Source organism: Somniosus microcephalus, unplaced genomic scaffold (assembly GCF_052327205.1).
Source record: "Somniosus microcephalus isolate GS21.2 unplaced genomic scaffold, FLI_Smic_1.0 scaffold84, whole genome shotgun sequence".
In the NCBI taxonomy this organism is placed as follows: Eukaryota; Metazoa; Chordata; class Chondrichthyes; order Squaliformes; family Somniosidae; genus Somniosus; species Somniosus microcephalus.
The window spans coordinates 756,750-773,976 of record NW_028225271.1 but is presented as its reverse complement, the minus strand read 5'-3'; the positions used below and the strand labels follow the sequence as shown (position 1 = coordinate 773,976).

The 17,227-nt window shown below is 50.2% G+C and overlaps 1 protein-coding gene across 1 annotated transcript; it reads right to left on the bottom strand.

Annotated features, from left to right (window-relative positions):
• Positions 1-2,477: 2,477 nt before the first annotated feature.
• LOC147083111 (uncharacterized) lies at positions 2,478-9,612 on the bottom strand. Its single transcript, XM_085980268.1, has 2 exons — positions 9,428-9,612; positions 2,478-4,525 (listed from the first exon to the last, which is right to left on the bottom strand). Exon 2 carries the CDS (start codon positions 4,414-4,416, stop codon positions 3,433-3,435), a length of 984 nt encoding a protein of 327 aa, XP_085836394.1. The 5' UTR covers positions 4,417-4,525; positions 9,428-9,612; the 3' UTR covers positions 2,478-3,432.
• Positions 9,613-17,227: the final 7,615 nt, after the last annotated feature.

Here is a 17,227-nt window from a genome sequence, read left to right as displayed (position 1 = left end):
GGACAGTTTAGAGGGGGCTTTACTCTGTATCTAACCCGTGCTGTACCTGCCCTGGGAGTGTTTGATGGGACAGTGTAGAGGGAGCTTTACTCTGTATCTAACCCGTGCTGTACCTGCCCTGGGAGTGTTTGATGGGACAGTGTAGAGGGAGCTTTACTCTGTATCTAACCCGTGCTGTACCTGCCCTGGGAGTGTTTGATGGGACAGTGTTGAGGGAGCTTTACTCTGTATCTAACCCGTGTTGTACCTGCCCTGGGAGTGTTTGATGGGGCAGTGTAGAGGGAGCTTTACTCTGTATCTAACCTGTGCAGTATCTGCCCTGGGGGTGTTTGATGGGACAGTACAGAGGGAGCTTTACTCTGCATCTAACCTGTGCTGTACCTGCCCTGGGAGTGTTTGATGGGACAGTGTAGAGGGAGCTTTACTCTGTATCTAACCCGTGCTGTACCTGCCCTCGGAGTGTTTGATGGGACAGTGTAGAGGGAGGTTTACTCTGCATCTAACCCATGCTGTACCTGCCCTGGGAGTGTTTGATGGGACAGTGTAGAGGGAGCTTTACTCTGTATCAAACCCGTGCTGTACCTGCCCTGGGAGTGTTTGATGGGACAGTGTAGAGGGAGCTTTACTCTGTATCTAACCCGTGCTGTACCTGCCCTGGGAGTGTTTAATGGGACAATGTAGAGGGAGCTTTAGTCTGTATCTAACCCGTGCTGTACCTGCCCTGGGAGTGTTTAATGGGACAATGTAGAGGGAGCTTTACTCTGTATCTAACCCGCGCTGTACCTGCCCTGGGAGTGTTTGATGGGACAGTGTAGAGGGAGCTTTACTCTGTATCTAACCCGTGTTGTACCTGCCCTGGGAGTGTTTGATGGGACAGTGTAGAGGGTGATTTACTCTGTATCTAACCCGTGTTGTACCTGCCCTGGGAGTGTTTGATGGGACAGTGTAGAGGGAGCTTTACTCTGTATCTAACCCGTGTTGTACCTGCCCTGGGAGTGTTTGATGAGACAGTGTAGAGGGAGCTTTACTCTGTATCTAACCCGTGCTGTACCTGCTCTGGGAGTGTTTGATGGGACAGTGTAGAGGGAGCTTTACTCTGTATCTAACCCGTGCTGTACCTGCCCTGGGAGTGTTTGATGGGACAGTGTAGAGGGAGCTTTACTCTGTATCTAACCCGTGCTGTACCTGCCCTGGGAGTGTTTGATGAGACAGTGTAGAGGGAGATTTACTCTGTATCTAACCCGTGCTGTACCTGCCCTGGGAGTGTTTGATGGGACAGTGTAGAGGGTGATTTATGCTGTATCTAACCCGTGCTGTACCTGCCCTGGGAGTGTTTGATGGGACAGTGTAGAGGGAGCTTTACTCTGTATCTAACCCGTGCTGTACCTGCCCTGGGAGTGTTTGATGGGACAGTGTAGACGGAGCTTTACTCTGTATCTAACCCGTGCTGTACCTGCCCTGGGAGTGTTTGATGGGGACAGTGTAGAGGGAGCTTTACTCTGTATCTAACCCGTGCTGTACCTGCCCTGGGAGTGTTTGATGGGACAGTGTAGAGGGAGCTTTACTCTGTATCTAACCCGTGCTGTACCTGCCCTGGGAGTGTTTGATGGGACAGTGTAGAGGGAGCTTTACTCTGTATCTAACCCGTGCTGTACCTGCCCTCGCAGTGTTTGATGTTGACACCAGGTGCTGAGAATGTTAAAATGTTCCTTTCCCTATAACGACATCCAGAATCTCAATGAGCACAAAAATTCACTCCACGAAAGTAACAGAAGCCCCTCAGCTTCTCTCCGGGACACAGTTATTGAGGACAGGGAATGTCTGTAACAAGTCATCAATTGGCTCTCGACTTATCTTACAAACAAGGACTCAATCGACTGTGTTTCTAATGAAACTGATTTATTGATACAGAATATAAAAATCCAGTCTAGTTATTGGGGTTTTAACATTAACAAGTCCCAGTTGCCTGAATTAACATGGTTCAGTCCTGGATGTGATTAAAGGCATCGGAAACAGTGGAATCGACCCACCGCAGTCACACTGTGGACACTCTGGTGTGTCAGCGGGTGGGATACACCAGGGAATCCCTTTCCACACACTGAGGTTGACTCTAATGATCGGGAGTCCCAGGGTTTCGGATACCAGATAATCAAGCTCACAAGAACACAGATTGTCTCTCCAGACTTTATTAAGATCGCTGCATAACACAGATCGGGTGATAATTCCCTCAATCTGGAGAATAGAAGTACAGTGGATTCACGCGCGATCTTCTCGAGTCTGTTCCAACTGACAACAGCTTAAGTGGCCTGTTCTTATACACAAGCTTGGTTACCGCTCAGGAAATGGGATTGTTTGGACCCGTCTGTTGACCGCCTCCTGAACTCCTGCTAATTCAGGGAATTTAGTCCATCTGTGACCAGACTATAACCACAAGCCCGTCTGGTTATCACACCTATACGGTCCGTGAGGTTATTATTAGATTCACACCCAGACGTTGTGCCTTTACTTGTCTGGCACTTCATCCCATAACATGGGTACAGGGGCTCAGTAATGTTTCATTCATCAGAAAAAGACAAAGTACAACAACATACTGGTCAGCTTAACAGAATCTCATCATATTTATGGGGCCATCAATATAAAAGGCACTAATAAATCCAGGAGGGAATTCAGGAGAAACTTCTTTACCCAGAGAGTGATGAGAATGTGGAACTCACTACCACAAGGAGTAGTTGAGGCCAATGGTATAGATGTATTTAAGGAGAAGCCAGATAAACATAGGAGGATATGTCAGAGGAGGCTCGTGTGGAGCATAAACTCCGGCATGGACCAATTGGGCCGAATGGCCTGTTTCTGTGCTGTACATTCGAAGTAATAACATGAACAGTCCACCGGCGCGCTCGAGGCCTTCCGTGACCGGTGGGTACCGGAGGGATTGGCGTGCATCATCACCACCGAAAATAGAATTTTAATTTAATTTAAGTTTCCTTTAAGCTTTTTTTTGTTATGTTACAGGTTTTATTGGTTGTGATGGTTGACTTTTAATAGGCAATTGCCTGTGATAAGGAGAAAAACAAAAATAACATTAACAGTCAAATCAAGGGAATCATCAGCACAACAGATTGAAAGATTAAACAGCAGTACAAGAATTTATAAAACATTCATCCATTCCACGTTCATGTCACCCCAGCTGTCTACAGGGCCCTGCGCTACAGAACAGTGTGAACTCGCTGGTGTCTCAGCAGGTGATTGGAGCTTTTAAAGCTCTTCCCACAGTCAGAACATGTAAATGGCCTCTCATCAGTGTGAACTCGCTGGTGTGCCAGCAGGTTGGTGGACTGCAAGAATCCCTTCCCACACACAGAGCAGGGAAATGGCCTCTCCCCAGTGTGAACTTGCTGGTGTCTGGTCAGAGCCCTGGAGCTTTTAAAACTCTTACCAGTCAGAACATGTAAACGGTCTCTGATCTGTGTGAACAAGCTGGTGTTGCTTCATGTCCCGGGAGTATTTAAAGCTCTTCCCATAGTCAGAACATGTAAACGGCCTCTCATCAGTGTGAACAAGCTGGTGTGTAGTCAGAGCCCCGGATCTTTTAAAGCTCTTCCCACAGTCAGAACATTTAAAGGGTCTCTCATCAGTGTGAACAAGCTGGTGTTCCTTCAGATCCCCGGTGCATTTAAAGCTCTTCTGACAGACCGAACATTTAAATGGTTTCTCATCAGTGTGAACAAGCTGGTGTCTCAGCAGGGTAGATGAATCAGAGAATCCCTTCCCACACACAGAGCAGGGAAATGGCCTCTCCCCAGTGTGAACTCGCTGGTGTTTGGTCAGAGCCCCGGATCTTTTAAAGCTCTTCCCACAGTCAGAACATTTAAATGGTTTCTCATCAGTGTGAACAAGCTGGTGTGTCAGCAGGGTAGATGAATTAGCGAATCCCTTCCCACACACAGAGCAGTGAAATGGCCTCTCCCCGGTGTGAACTCGCTGGTGACTGGTCAGAACCCTGGAGCTTTTAAAACTCTTCCCACAGTTGGAACATGTAAACGGTCTTTCATCAGTGTGGACAAGCTGGTGTTCCTGCAGATCCCTGGAGAATTTGAAGCTCTTCCCACACTCGGAACATTGAAATGGTCTCTCATCAGTGTGAACTCTCTGGTGTCTCAGCAGGTGGGATGTACAAGTGAATCCCTTCCCACACACGGAGCAGGTGAATGGACTGTCCCCAGGGTGACTGTGCGGATGAACTTCTGATGTAGACGGGGAGCTGAATCCCTTCCCGCTGTCCCCACCTTTACCCGGTTTCTCCCCGGTGTGACGGAGCACGTGTCTCGCCAGGTCAGGCGATCGGCTGAATCCGAGTCCACACATGGAACACGTGTGCGGTTTGTCTGCGCTGCGATCACTGCTCTCTCCTTCCATGTGCAAAGGCCGATGATATTCAGGTCCTGATGAATTGAGCGACTCTGTCAGATCCTGACGTGATGTTTGGTCTGAGCTTCCTGTCTGTAAATGCTCCACTTCTAAAACCCTGTAAAAGGAGTGTAGAAAGGGGTAAGAGGGAGAATGTTGTCTCATGTCCCCCTTTCCCAGCCCAGGAGCAGTGAAGCTGATTTTCAGGCCCCAGCTGCTGCACAGGTTGGTTGAAAGTATCAACAGTAATGGCGGCTGCAATCCCTACGCTCCAGCCGCCGCGCTGAGTTGTGCCTGACCCCGCGCATGCGCCCCATGGCCCCGCCTTCTCCTGCTCCACAGGCGCCCGGCCCGCACCGCGCATGCTCAGCACACACCCTGGGCCCCTGTCAATCATCCTCCCCCGCGCCTGCGCGCTGGCCCCGAGCTCCAGGCTGCCGCACGGGGCTTTCTTTGTAAAGTCGGTGTTGGTGAAGAGCCATGATCAGTGAGGGAAACATAGAAGATAGGAGCAGGAGTAGGTCATTCGGCCCCTCGAGCCTGCTCCGCCATTCAATGCGATCATGGCCGATCATCCAAATTCAGTAACCTGTCCCTGCTTTCTCCCCATATCCCTATAGCCTTAAGAAATATATCCAACTCCTTCTTGAATATATTTAATGAATTGGCCTCTACTGCCTTCTGTGGTAGAGAATTCCACAGGTTCACCACTCTCTGGGTGAAGAAATTCCTCCTCATTTCTGTCCTAAATGGCTTACCCCTTATCCTTAGACTGTGACCCCTGGTTCTGGACTCCCCGGCCATCGGGAACATCCTTCCTGCATCTAGTCTGTCTAGTCCTGTTAGAATTTTATAAGTTTCAATGAGATCCCCTCTCATTCTTCTAAACTCCAGCGAGTATAAGGCCAATCGACCCAATCTCTCCTCATACGTCAGTGCCTCTCTCTGTATCATGTAAGAGCAGGGAGGTTCTGCTTGAACTGTACAAAACACCAGTTAGGCCACCGCTAGAGTGCTGCATGCAGTTCTGGTCGCCCCATTGCAGGAAAGATGTGACTGCTCGAGACGGGAGATTTACGAGGGTGTTGCCAGGACTAGAGAATTTTAGCTACAAGGAAAGATTGGAGAGGCTGGGGTTGTTTTCTTTGGAACAGAGGAGGCTGAGGGGAGACCTGATTGAGGTGTATAACATTATGAGGGGCAGAGAGAGAGTGGATAGGGAGGACCTATTTCCCTCAGCAGACAGATCAATAACCAGGAGGCATAGATTTAAAGTAATTGGTCGGAGGTTTAGAGGGGATTTGAGGGGAAATGTTTTTCACCCAGAGGGTGGTGGGGGTCTGGAACTCACTGCCTGAAAGGGTGGTAGAGGCAGAAACTCTCATCACATTTAAAAAGTACTTGGATATGCGCCTGAAGTGCCGTAACCTACAAGGCTACGGACCAAGTGCTGGAAAGTGGGATTAGGGAGGAGAGCTCTTTGTCGGCCGGCACGGACAAGATGGGCCGAATGGCCTCCTCCTGTGCTGTATAAATTTCTATAATTCTATGAATTGTAGTTAAAGGGACAGACACCCCACAAACTCCGTTCCCTAGCCACTGACTCCATCCCTCTCCCTAACATTTGTCTGAGGCTGAACATAGAAACATAGAAGATAGGAGCATTCGGCCCCTCGAGCCTGCTCCGCCATTCAATGAGATCATGGCTGATCATCCAAATTCAGTACCCTGTCCCTGTCTTCTCCCCATACCCCTTGATCCCTTTAACCTTAAGAAATATATCTAACTCCTTCTTGAATATATTTAATGAATTGGCCTCCACTGCCCTCTGTGGTAGAGAATTCCACAGGTTCACCACTCTCTGGGTGAAGAAATTCCTCCTCATCTCTGTCCTAAATGGCTTACCCCTTATCCTTAGACTGTGACCCCTGGTTCTGCACTCCCCGGCCATCGGGAACATCCTTCCTGCATCTAGTCTGTGTAGTCCTGTTAGAATTTTATAAGTTTCAATGAGATCCCCTCTCATTCTTCTAAACTCCAGCAAGTACAAGCCCAATCGACCCAATCTCTCCTCATACATCATTCCTGCCATCCCAGGTATCAGCCTGGTGAATCTTCGCTGCACTCCTTGCATGGCAAGAACATCCTTCCTCAGATAAGGCGAGCAAAACTGCACACACTACTCAAGATGTGGTCTCACCAAGGCCCTGTACAACTGCAGGAAGACATCCTTGTTCCTGTACTCAAAACCTCTCGCTACGAAGGCCAATATACCATTTGCCTTCTGAACCGCCTGCTGCACCTGCATGCTTACCTTCAGCGACTGGTGCACAAGGACACCCAGGTTTCGTTGCACTGCCCCATCTCCCAATCTATTGCCATTCAGATAATAATCTGCCTTCCTGTTTTTGACACCAAAGTGGATAACCTCGCATTTATCCATGTTATATTGCATCTGCTATGCTTCTGCCCAATCACCCAACCTGTCCAAATCATACTGGAGTTTCTCGGCATCCTCCTCACAGCACACACGCCCACCCAGCTTTGTGTCATCTGCAAACTTGGAGATATTACATCTAGTTCCCTCATCCAGATTATTAATATATATTGTGAATAGCTGGGGTCCAAGGACCGATCCCTGCGGTACCCCACTAGTCACTGCCTGCCATTTGGAAAAAGACCCATTTATTCCAACTCTTGGCTTTCTGTCTGCCAAGCAGTTCTCTATCCAAGTCAGTACCTTGCCCCCAATCCCATGTGTCTTAACTTTACACGCTGTCGAACGCCTTTTGGAAATCCATGTACACCACGTTAACCGCATTGCCCTCATCAACCCTCTCTGTTACCTCATCAAAAACCTCAATCAGAATCAGAGCGGCCGGGCCCAGCGGACGTGCAGCCAGAGCCCCGGCACCAGGAAACCCAGGGTGCAGCGCCTCCCCCATCCGAGCCGCTGCTTCCCGGTTTCTTCAGCTGGCTCCACCGAGTCCGACTCGGGACAAAGGACAGGAGCCAGGCTCCCAGAATGGCCCGCGGCCCCGGGGAGCATGCGCACTCTCAGCAGGTAAATCAGCGCGTTGGATAGAGCGGTTTCTGGGGCGCGGGGAATTGTGGGTGCTGCGGCCACCATTAGTCAGCGGCTGTCGGCAAGAGTTTTATTGCAGGTGATGGAAGTCGGTCCCTGGCCGCCTGTGTAGGTCTTTTTGTTGCAGCAGTTTGAGCTGGAATGGAGATGGAGGAGAAGCTGCTGGGTTTTCGATGGAATCTGGAACAGTTCCCATGAATTGGAGGGTAGCTAATGTTACCCCACTATTCAAAAAAGGTGGTAGAGAGAAAACGGGAAATTACAGACCAGTAAGCCTGACATCGGTAGTGGGGAAACTGCTAGAGTCCATTATAAAAGATGTAATAGCAGAGCACTTGGAAAACAGTGACAGGATCGGACAAAGTCAACATGGATTTACAAAAGGTAAATCGTGCTTGACTAATCTACTGGAATTTTTTGAGGATGTAACGAGTAAAATAGATAAGGGCGAACCAGTGGATGTGGTGTATTTGGACTTTTAGAAGGCTTTCGATAAGGTCTCGCATAAGAGATTAGCGTATAAAGTTAAGGCACATGGGATTGGGGGGCAAGGTATTGACTTGGATAGAGAACTGGTTGGCAGACAGGAAGCAAAGAGTTGGAATAAACGGGTCTTTTTCCAAGTGGCGGGCAGTGACTAGTGGGGTACCGCAGGGATCGGTCCTTGGACCCCAGCTATTCACAATATATATTAATGATCTAGACAAGGGAACTAGATGTAATATCTCCAAATTTGCAGACGACACAAAGCTGGGTGGGCGTGTGTGCTGTGAGGAGGATGCCGAGAAACTACAGGATGATTTGGACTAGCCAGTGGCCCAACTGGTGTTTTGTACAGTTGAAGCAGAACCTCCCTGCTCTGACATGATACAGAGAGAGGCACTGCCCCTTTAAATACCTGGGGGGGCACCCATTCCCCATTAAATGGCCAAGCAATTTTTTTTGTTGAAAAGGGGCCGCAGTCCCCTTTGACTCACCACCCCCCCTCCCCTCACCCACCACAAATACTCACGAGAGAGAGAGAGGAGGAAGAAGAATGCTGGTCTTTGTCCCTTTAAAAGTGTCTGCCCACCAAAATGTTCACAGCACCAGGGCTCTTTGTTCTGAATAAAAGTCGAAAAGAGAAAAGGTTCACTTATTTTTCAATGAATGCAGTTGATGAATAGCCTTGCAATAAAGGTAATGCAAAGGAATAAACACTCACAAGCTGGGTTTTTTCCACCCCCTCCTCTTCCCTTTAACAGCTCCTGCAGACAATGAAAGCAGGAAAGCGGCCTGCAGCCCACCGAGGTCCCGCCCGCGCCGCCATTGGTTGGAGGACCGTCAGCCCGCCCGGTCCTCCCAGCGTTCTCCGCGCTCCTGATTGGCGGGCGCCTCGCGTCAATCACCCCTCCCTCCGATTACGCGCTGACGCCAGCACGCAACGCCCAGGGGTCGGTTAGAGCGGCGCACGCCACACAAATGAGGAAAAGCAAGAATAATAATAATCGCACTTTAGAGGGGAGGAGGTTCGGGGAATTAATAAGTGTTTTCAATTTGTTTCACAAAAAAAAATATTTGAAAAGCTTCCCAACGGTGCGAGGCGGGCTACGCATGCGCTCCAGCCAGCCTTTGACTCACCACGTGGGCCCGGGGGCCGGACACGCCCACTTGCCTTCCCCTGCACCAATCACAGCGCGGGCAGGCGCTTCTATCTATCGTCAACTGTCAATCACCCTCCCTTCCCCCTCGTGGTGTCGATTGACAGCGGTGTCAGCCAATGAGGTGCAGGAAGGGGTGGGACCAGGGCCTCCTAGCAGCAGACGGAAGGCCGGGCCCGGGGAAGAGGCGGAATCAGCGGCCGGGGTAAAGTAAAGTGTTGGGGAATCGATTTAAATCGAGGTGAGGGGGTAGCGGAGAGCGAGATTATAAAGTAAAATACGAGAAAAACCAAACCTGAGAGTCGGGCGGGCGGGACCTCCGCGGACATCGAACGGAGCGGATTGAGTTGCGCGGGGTGGTGGAGTTAGCCGGAGCAATGTGATTCTGACTGACGGGAGGACTGAACTGGGCGGCCTGGTCCGCCAACCAATGGCGGCGGGACCTTCCTCCCCCGGCGCTGAGGCTGGGGCCCGATTGTGACGTCTTCATAGGAAGAGGCCTGTCAGGTGGATGGAGGCCAGCCCGGGCCTGTGACTGACGGGAGCTCTGACCAATAGGAAGAGGGCTGAACTGGGAGGACTGAACTGGGCGGCCTGGTCCTCCAACCAATGGCGGCGCGGCAAGGGGGCGGGGCCTCCTCTCCAGCTCAGGTGTGCTGGGGCCGATTGTGACGCGCTGTCCCCAGGTGAGAGCAGCTCAGTCAGCACAGAGCTGGGGCTGGAATCTGGGAGAGGGGCCGCAGGCAGCGGGCCTGGCAAAGGGGCACAAGCTTCATTCAAATGCACAATTGTTTCCAACAGACAGCCTGGGTCACTCTGCAAAAAAACCTGTTTAACAATTCATCATAACTCCCCTGCTTTAGGAGAGGCGTAGAGTGCAAAAAGCAAGGAAGTTATGATGAAACTGTGTAAAAGACTGGAGTCAGCTGTGGCTCAGTGGATAGCAGAGTCAGAAGGTTGTGGGTTCAAATCCCGCTCCAGGGACTTGAGCACATAAAGCGAGGCTGACACTCCAGTGCGGTGCTGAGGGAGCGCCGCACTGTCGGAGGGGCAGTGGGAGCGCCGCACTGTCGGAGAGGCAGTACTGAGGGAGCGCCGCACTGTAGGAGGGGCGGTACTGAGGGAGCTCCGCACTGTCGGAGGGGCAGTACTGAGGGAGCGCCGCAGTGTCAGAGGGGCAGTGGGAGCGCCGCACTGTCGGAGGGGCAGTACTGAGGGAGCTCCGCACTGTCGGAGGGGCGGTACTGAGGGAGCGCCGCACTGTAGGAGGGGCGGTACTGAGGGGGCGCTGCACTGTCGGAGGGGCAGTACTGAGGGAGCGCCACACTGTCGGAGGGGCAGCACTGAGGGAGCGCCGCACTGTCGGGGCGGCAGTACCGAGGGAGCGCTGCACTGTCGGAGGGGCAGTGCTGAGGGAGCGCTGCACTGTCGGCGGAGCAGTACTGAGGGAGTGCCGCACTGTCAGAGGGGGAGTACTGAGGGAGAAGCACACTGTCGGAGGGGCAGTACTGAGGGAGCGCCGCACTGTGGGAGGGGCAGTACTGAGGGAGCGCCGCACTGTCGGAGGGGCAGTACTGAGGGAGTGCCGCACTGTTGGAGGGGCAGTACTGAGGGAGCGCCACACTGTCGGAGGGGGAATACTGAGGGAGATGTGTACTGTCGGAGGGGCAGTACTGAGGGAGTGCTGCACTGTGGGAGTGGCAGTGCAGAGGGAGCACTGCACTCTCGGCGGGGCAGTACTGAGGGAGCGCCACACTGTCGGCGGGGCAGTACTGAAGGAGTGCCGCACTGTCGGAGGGGGAGTACTGAGGGAGCGCCGCACTTTCGGAGGGCCAGTACTGTGGGAGCGCCGCACTGTCGGAGGGGCAGTACTGAGGGGGGGCAGTACTGAGGGAGCGCTGCACTGTCGGAGGGGGAGTACTGAGGGAGCGCCGCACTTTCGGAGGGTCAGTACTGAGGGAGCGCCGCACTGTCGGAGGGGCAGTACTGAGGGAGCGCTGCACTGTCGGAGGGGCAGTACTGAGGGAGCGCTGCACTGTCGGAGGGGCAGTGCTGAGGGAGTGCCGCACTGTCGGAGGGGCAGTGCTGAGGGAGCGCTGCACTGTCGGAGGGGCAGTGCTGAGGGAGCACCGCACTGTCGGGGGGGCAGTACCGAGGGAGCGCCGCACTGTCGGAGGGGCAGTACTGAGGGAGCGCCGCACTGTCGGAGGGTCAGTACTGATGGAGATGTGCACTGTCGGAGGGGCAGTACTGAGCGAGCACTGCACTGTCGGCGAGGCAGTACTGAGGGAGCGCCGCACTGTCGGAGGGGCAGTACTGAGGGAGCGCCGCACTGTCGGAGGGGCGGTGCTGAGGGAGCGCTGCACTGTCGGAGGGGCAGTACTGAGGGAGATGTGCACTGTCGGAGAGGCAGTACTGAGGGAGCGCCGCACTGTCTGAGGGAGCGCCGCACTGTTGGAGGGACAGTGCTGCGGGAGTGCCGCACTGTTGGAGGGACAGTAATGAAGGAACGCTGCAGTATCGGAGGTGCCGTCCTACGGATGAGATGTTAAACCGAGGCCCCCATCTGCCCCCTCAGGTGGACATAAAAGATCCCGTGGTGCTATGTCGAAGAAGTTATCCCCGGTGTTTTGAGCCCAATATTTATTCCTCAATCAACATGACGAAAAAACAGATTATCTGGTCATTATCACATTGCTGTTTGTGGGAGCTTGCTGTGCGCAAATTGACTGCTGCGTTTCCCACATTACAACAGTGAATACACTTCAAAAGTACTTCATTGGCTGTAAAGCATTTTGGGACGTCCGGTGGTCGTGAAAGGCAGTTAAGAAGGCAAATGGTATGCTGGCCTTCATTACAAGAGGATTTGAGTACAGGAGTAAAGAAGTCTTACTCCAATTATATCTTCTTCTTTCTTCTTAGGCAGTCCCTTGGAACCGAGGATGACTTGCTTCCACATTAAAAATGAGTTCTCAGGTGTAAGGGTAAACCGGGAGAGCTTCTTCTCCCCGAGACGGACCCTCTGATATAAAGGGTCGACTGGATCCATGTTTATCTGTAATTTAAAGAGAGGTCTGGTCGTCTTCCGAGCTCTTTCCCCTAGAGGAGAGGGTAGAATGGGGGTCTTTAGTGTTAAATGGTTTCACCTGGGTCCATTGCTTCCATCGCATACCCATCGGTTCCTGTAGACAAACACACGTATCACTTGTCATTAATACAGTACATGGCCCCATCCAACGGGCCCCATTCCCTTTCTTCCGATAACTTGCGTCATTACTTGTTGACCTATTCTGGGCAACTCGTCTGGTTTAAGTCCAGCATTCTGCCTTTCTAGATCTTTAATCTGTTGTTGGTTCCTCACTTCTTTATTTAGTGCTTGTACCTCCTGATTTAGTTGTACTAAGTATCGCCTTAGTCAATCTTGCACTGGTCCTGGTCATAAATACATACTTTGGTTCTGTCTTCACAAAGGAGGACACAAATAACCTCCCAGAGATGTTGGGGAACATAGGGTCTAAATGAAAGGGAGGAACTGATAGAAATCAGTATTTGTAGGGAAATGGTGTTAGGGAAATTGATGGGATTGAAGGCCGATAAATCCCCAGGGCCTGATGATCTACATCCTAGGGTACTTAAGGAAGTGGCCCGAGAACTAGTCGATGCATTGCTGGTCATCTTCCAAAATTCGATAGACTCTGGAACAGTTCCCATGGATTGGAGGGTTGCTAATGTTACCCCACTGTTCAAAAAAGGTGGTAGAGAGAAAACGGGGAATTGCAGACCGGTAAGCCTGACATCGGTAGTGGGGGAAATGCTAGAGTCCATTATAAAGGATGTAATAGCAGAGCACTTGGAAAGAAGTGACCGGATCGGACAAAGTCAACATGGATTTACAAAAGGTAAATCGTGCTTGACTAATCTACTGGAATTTTTTGAGGATGTAACTGGTAAAATAGATAATGGAGAACCAGTGGATGTGGTGTATTTGGACTTTCAAAAGGCTTTTGATAAGGTCCCGCATAAGAGATTAGCGTGTAAAGTTAAAGCACATGGGATTGGGGGCAAGGTATTGACTTGGATAGAGAACTGGTTGGCAGACAGGAAGCAAAGAGTTGGAATAAACGGCTCTTTTTCCGAGTGGCAGGCAGTGACTAGTGGGGTACCGCAGGGATCGGTCCTTGGACCCCAGCTATTCACAATATATATTAATGATCTGGACGAGGGAACGAGATGCAGTATCTCCAAGTTTGCAGATGACACAAAGCTGGGTGGGCGTGTGTGCTGTGAGGAGGATGTTGAGAAACTCTAGTATGATTTGGACAGGTTGGGTGATTGGGCAAAAGCATAGCAGATGCAATATAACGTGGATAAATGTGAGGTTATCCACTTTGGTGTCAAAAACAGGAAGGCAGATTATTATCTGAATGGCAATAGATTGGGAGAAGGGGAAGTGCAAAGAGACCTGGGTGTCCTTGTGCACCAGTCGCTGAAGGTGAGCATGCAGGTGCAGCAGGCAGTTAAGAAGGCAAATGGTATGTTGGCCTTCGTAACGAGAGGGTTCGAGTACAAGAACAAGGATGTCTTGCTGCAGTTGTACAGGGCCTTGGTGAGACCACACCTTGAGTATTGTGTGCAGTTTTGGTCGCCTTATCTGAGGAAGGATGTGCTTGCCATGGAGGGAGTGCAGCGAATATTCACCAGGCTGATACCTGGGACAGCAGGAATGACGTATGAGGAGAGATTGGGTCGATTGGGCTTATATTCGCTGGAGTTTAGAAGAATGAGAGGGGGTCTCATTGAAACTTATAAAATTCTAACAGGACTGGACAGACTAGATGCAGGAAGGATGTTCCCGATGGTCGGGGTGTCCAGAACCAGGGCTCACAGTCTAAGGATAAGGGGTAAGCCATTTAGGACAGAGATGAGGAGGAATTTCTTCACCCAGAGAGTGGTGAACCTGTGGAATTCTCTACCACAGAAGGCAGTGGAGGCCAATTCATTAAATATATTCAAGAAGGAGTTGGATATATTTCTTAAGGCTAAAGGGATCCAGGGATATGCGGAGAAAGCAGGGACAGGGTACTGAGTTTGGATGATCAGCCATGATCTCATTGAATGGCGGAGCAGGCTCGAGGGGCCGAATGGCCTACTCCTGCTCCTATCTTCTATGTTTCTATGACCTACAAGCTGAATTTAGGGAGTTAGGAGCTAAATTGAAAAGTAGGACCTCAAAGGTAGTAATCTCTGGATTGCTACCAGTGCCACGAGCTAATAAGTTTAGAGAGAGTAAGATAGATAAGCTAAATACGTGGCTTGAGCAGTGGTGCAAGGGAGAGGGATTTAAATTCTTGAGGCATTGGAACCAGTTCTTGGGGAGGAGTGACCTGTACCAAGGGGACGGTCTACACCTGAACTGTGAGGGAGCCGATGTCCTCGGGGTAATATTTTCTAGGGCGGTTCGGGAGGATTTAAACTAATTTGGCAGGGGGATGGGAACCTAGGTAGTGGAAAAGAGGGAAGTCATATGAAGTCAGAAATAGATGGTAGAAAGGTGAGAAGCAATAAGCAAAGGAGAGAAACACAAAGGGCCAAACTAATTCATAATGAGAGTGTGAAAAAAGCAAGCCTGAAGGCTTTGTATCTTAATGCTAGAAGCATTAGGAACAAGGTGGATGAATTAGTTGTGGAAATAGAGGTAAACAAGTATGATTTGATTGGGATTACAGAAACGTGGCTGCAGGGTGGGCAAGGCTGGGAACTTAACATCCAGGGATATACAATATTTAGGAAGGATCGGCAAAAAGGTAGGGGAGGTGGGGTAGCATTGCTGGTAAAGGAGGGGATTAATGCAATGGAAAGGAAGGATATTAACTCGGATGAAACGGAATCTGTATGGGTAGAAATGAGAAATAGCAAGGGGAGGAAAACGTTAGTGGGTGTGATATATAGGCCTCCAAATAGTAATATGGAGGTGAGGGAAGGCATAAAAAGGGAAATTAGAGAAGCGTGCGATAAGAGCACAGCTGTCATCATGGGTGACTTTAATTTACATATTGATTGGACTACCCAAATTAGTAAAAATTCTGAGGAGGAGGAATTCCTGGAATGTTTTCGGGACGGTTATCTGGACCAATATGTCGAGGAGCCGACTCGAGATCAGGCCATTTTAGACTGGGTATTGTGCAATGAGAAGGGACTTATCAGCAATCTTCTTGTACGAGGCCCCTTGGGTCAGAGCGATCATAATATGATCGAGCTCTCAGTCAAGATGGAGAGTGAGGAAATTGAATCAGAGACTAAGGTCCAGAACTTAAATAAAGGGAATTACGAGGGTATGAGACGGGAATTGGGTAAGATTGATTGGGTGGTGTTTCTGGGGGGATTGACAGTGGATAGACAATGGCAAGCATTCAAAGATAGAATGGAAGAATTCCAGAACATGTTTATACCGGTTTGGCATAAAAATAAACCTAAAAAGGTGACTCAACCGTGGATAACGAGGGAAATTAGGGACAGCATAAAATCAAAAAAAAGGGCATATCAACTGGCAAAAAAAAGCACCAGACCGGAAGATTGGGGGCAGTACAGGATACAGCAAAAGAGGACAAAGGGATTAATCAGGAAGGGGAAAATAGAATACGAAAGTAAACTTGCAGCAAACATAAAGACAGACTGCAAAAGCTTTTATCGGTATATCAGGAGGAAAAGACTGGTAAAATCCCAAGTTGGTCCCTTGCAGTCCGATTCGGGAGAATATATAATGGAGAATAAGGAAATGGCAGACCAATTAAACTCATACTTTGGTTCTGTATTCACAAAGGAGGACACAAATAACCTCCCAGGAATATCGGCAAACCAAGGGACTAATGAGAGGGAGGAGCTGACAGAAATTAGTATCTCTAGGGATATGGTGTTGGGTAAGTTGAGGGGACTGAAGGCCGACAAATCCCCGGGGCCTGATAAACTACATCCTAGGGTACTTAAGGAGGTGGCCCTGGAGATAGCAGATGCTCTAAGGATCATCTTCCGGAACTCCATTGACTCGGGAACAGTACCCGTGGATTGGAGGGTAGCTAATGTTACCCCAATATTTAAAAAGGGGGGTAGAGAGAAAGCAGGGAATTATAGACCAGTAAGCCTTACATCGGTTGTGGGCAAAATGCTAGAGTCCATTATTAAGGATAAAATAGCGGAGCACTTGACAAATGGGGAAAGGATCGGACAGAGTCAACATGGATTTACAAAGGGTAAATCGTGTTTGACTAATCTGCTGGAATCTTTTGAGGAAGTAACTGGTAAAATAGATGGGGGAGAGCCAGTGGATGTGGTGTACCTTGACTTCCAGAAAGCCTTCGATAAGGTTCCACACAAAAGATTATCATGCAAAATTAAGGCTCATGGGATTGGGGGCAAAGTATTAACGTGGATAGAGAACTGGCTGGCGGATAGAAAACAGAGAGTTGGAATAAACGGCTCGTTTTCGGAGTGGCAGGCAGTGACCAGCGGGGTGCCGCAAGGATCTGTCCTGGGACCCCAGCTGTTCACAATATATATAAATGATCTGGATCAGGGAATTGGATGCAATATTTCCAAATTCGCTGACGACACTAAACTAGGAGGAGGGGTGGGCTCTGATGAGGATGTCAGGAGGCTACAGTGCGATTTGGACAGGTTGGGGGAATGGGCGGATACGTGGCAGATGCACTATAATGTGGATAAATGCGAGGTTATCCACTTTGGGGGTAAAAACAGGAGGGTAGATTATTATCTAAATGGCAATAGATTGGGAGATGGGGAAGTGCAGAGGGACCTGGGTGTTCTTGTGCACCAGTCACTGAAGGAGAGCATGCAGGTGCAACAGGCGATTAAGAAGGCAAATGGTATGTTGGCCTTCATATCAAGGGGGTTCGAGTATAGGAATAGGGATACCTTACTACAGCTGTACAAGGTGCTGGTGAGACCGCATCTGGAGTATTGTGTACAGTTTTGGTCGCCCCATCTGCGGAAGGATGTTCTTGCCATGGAAAGAGTGCAACAGCGATTCACCAGGCTGATACCTGGAATGGCGGGAATGACCTACGAAGAGAGATTAAAT

Bases quoted from the DNA above. Each gene is read 5' to 3' on its own strand.
- LOC147083111 (XM_085980268.1), bottom strand. From the start codon at position 4,416: ATGGAAGGAGAGAGCAGTGATCGCAGCGCAGACAAACCGCACACGTGT.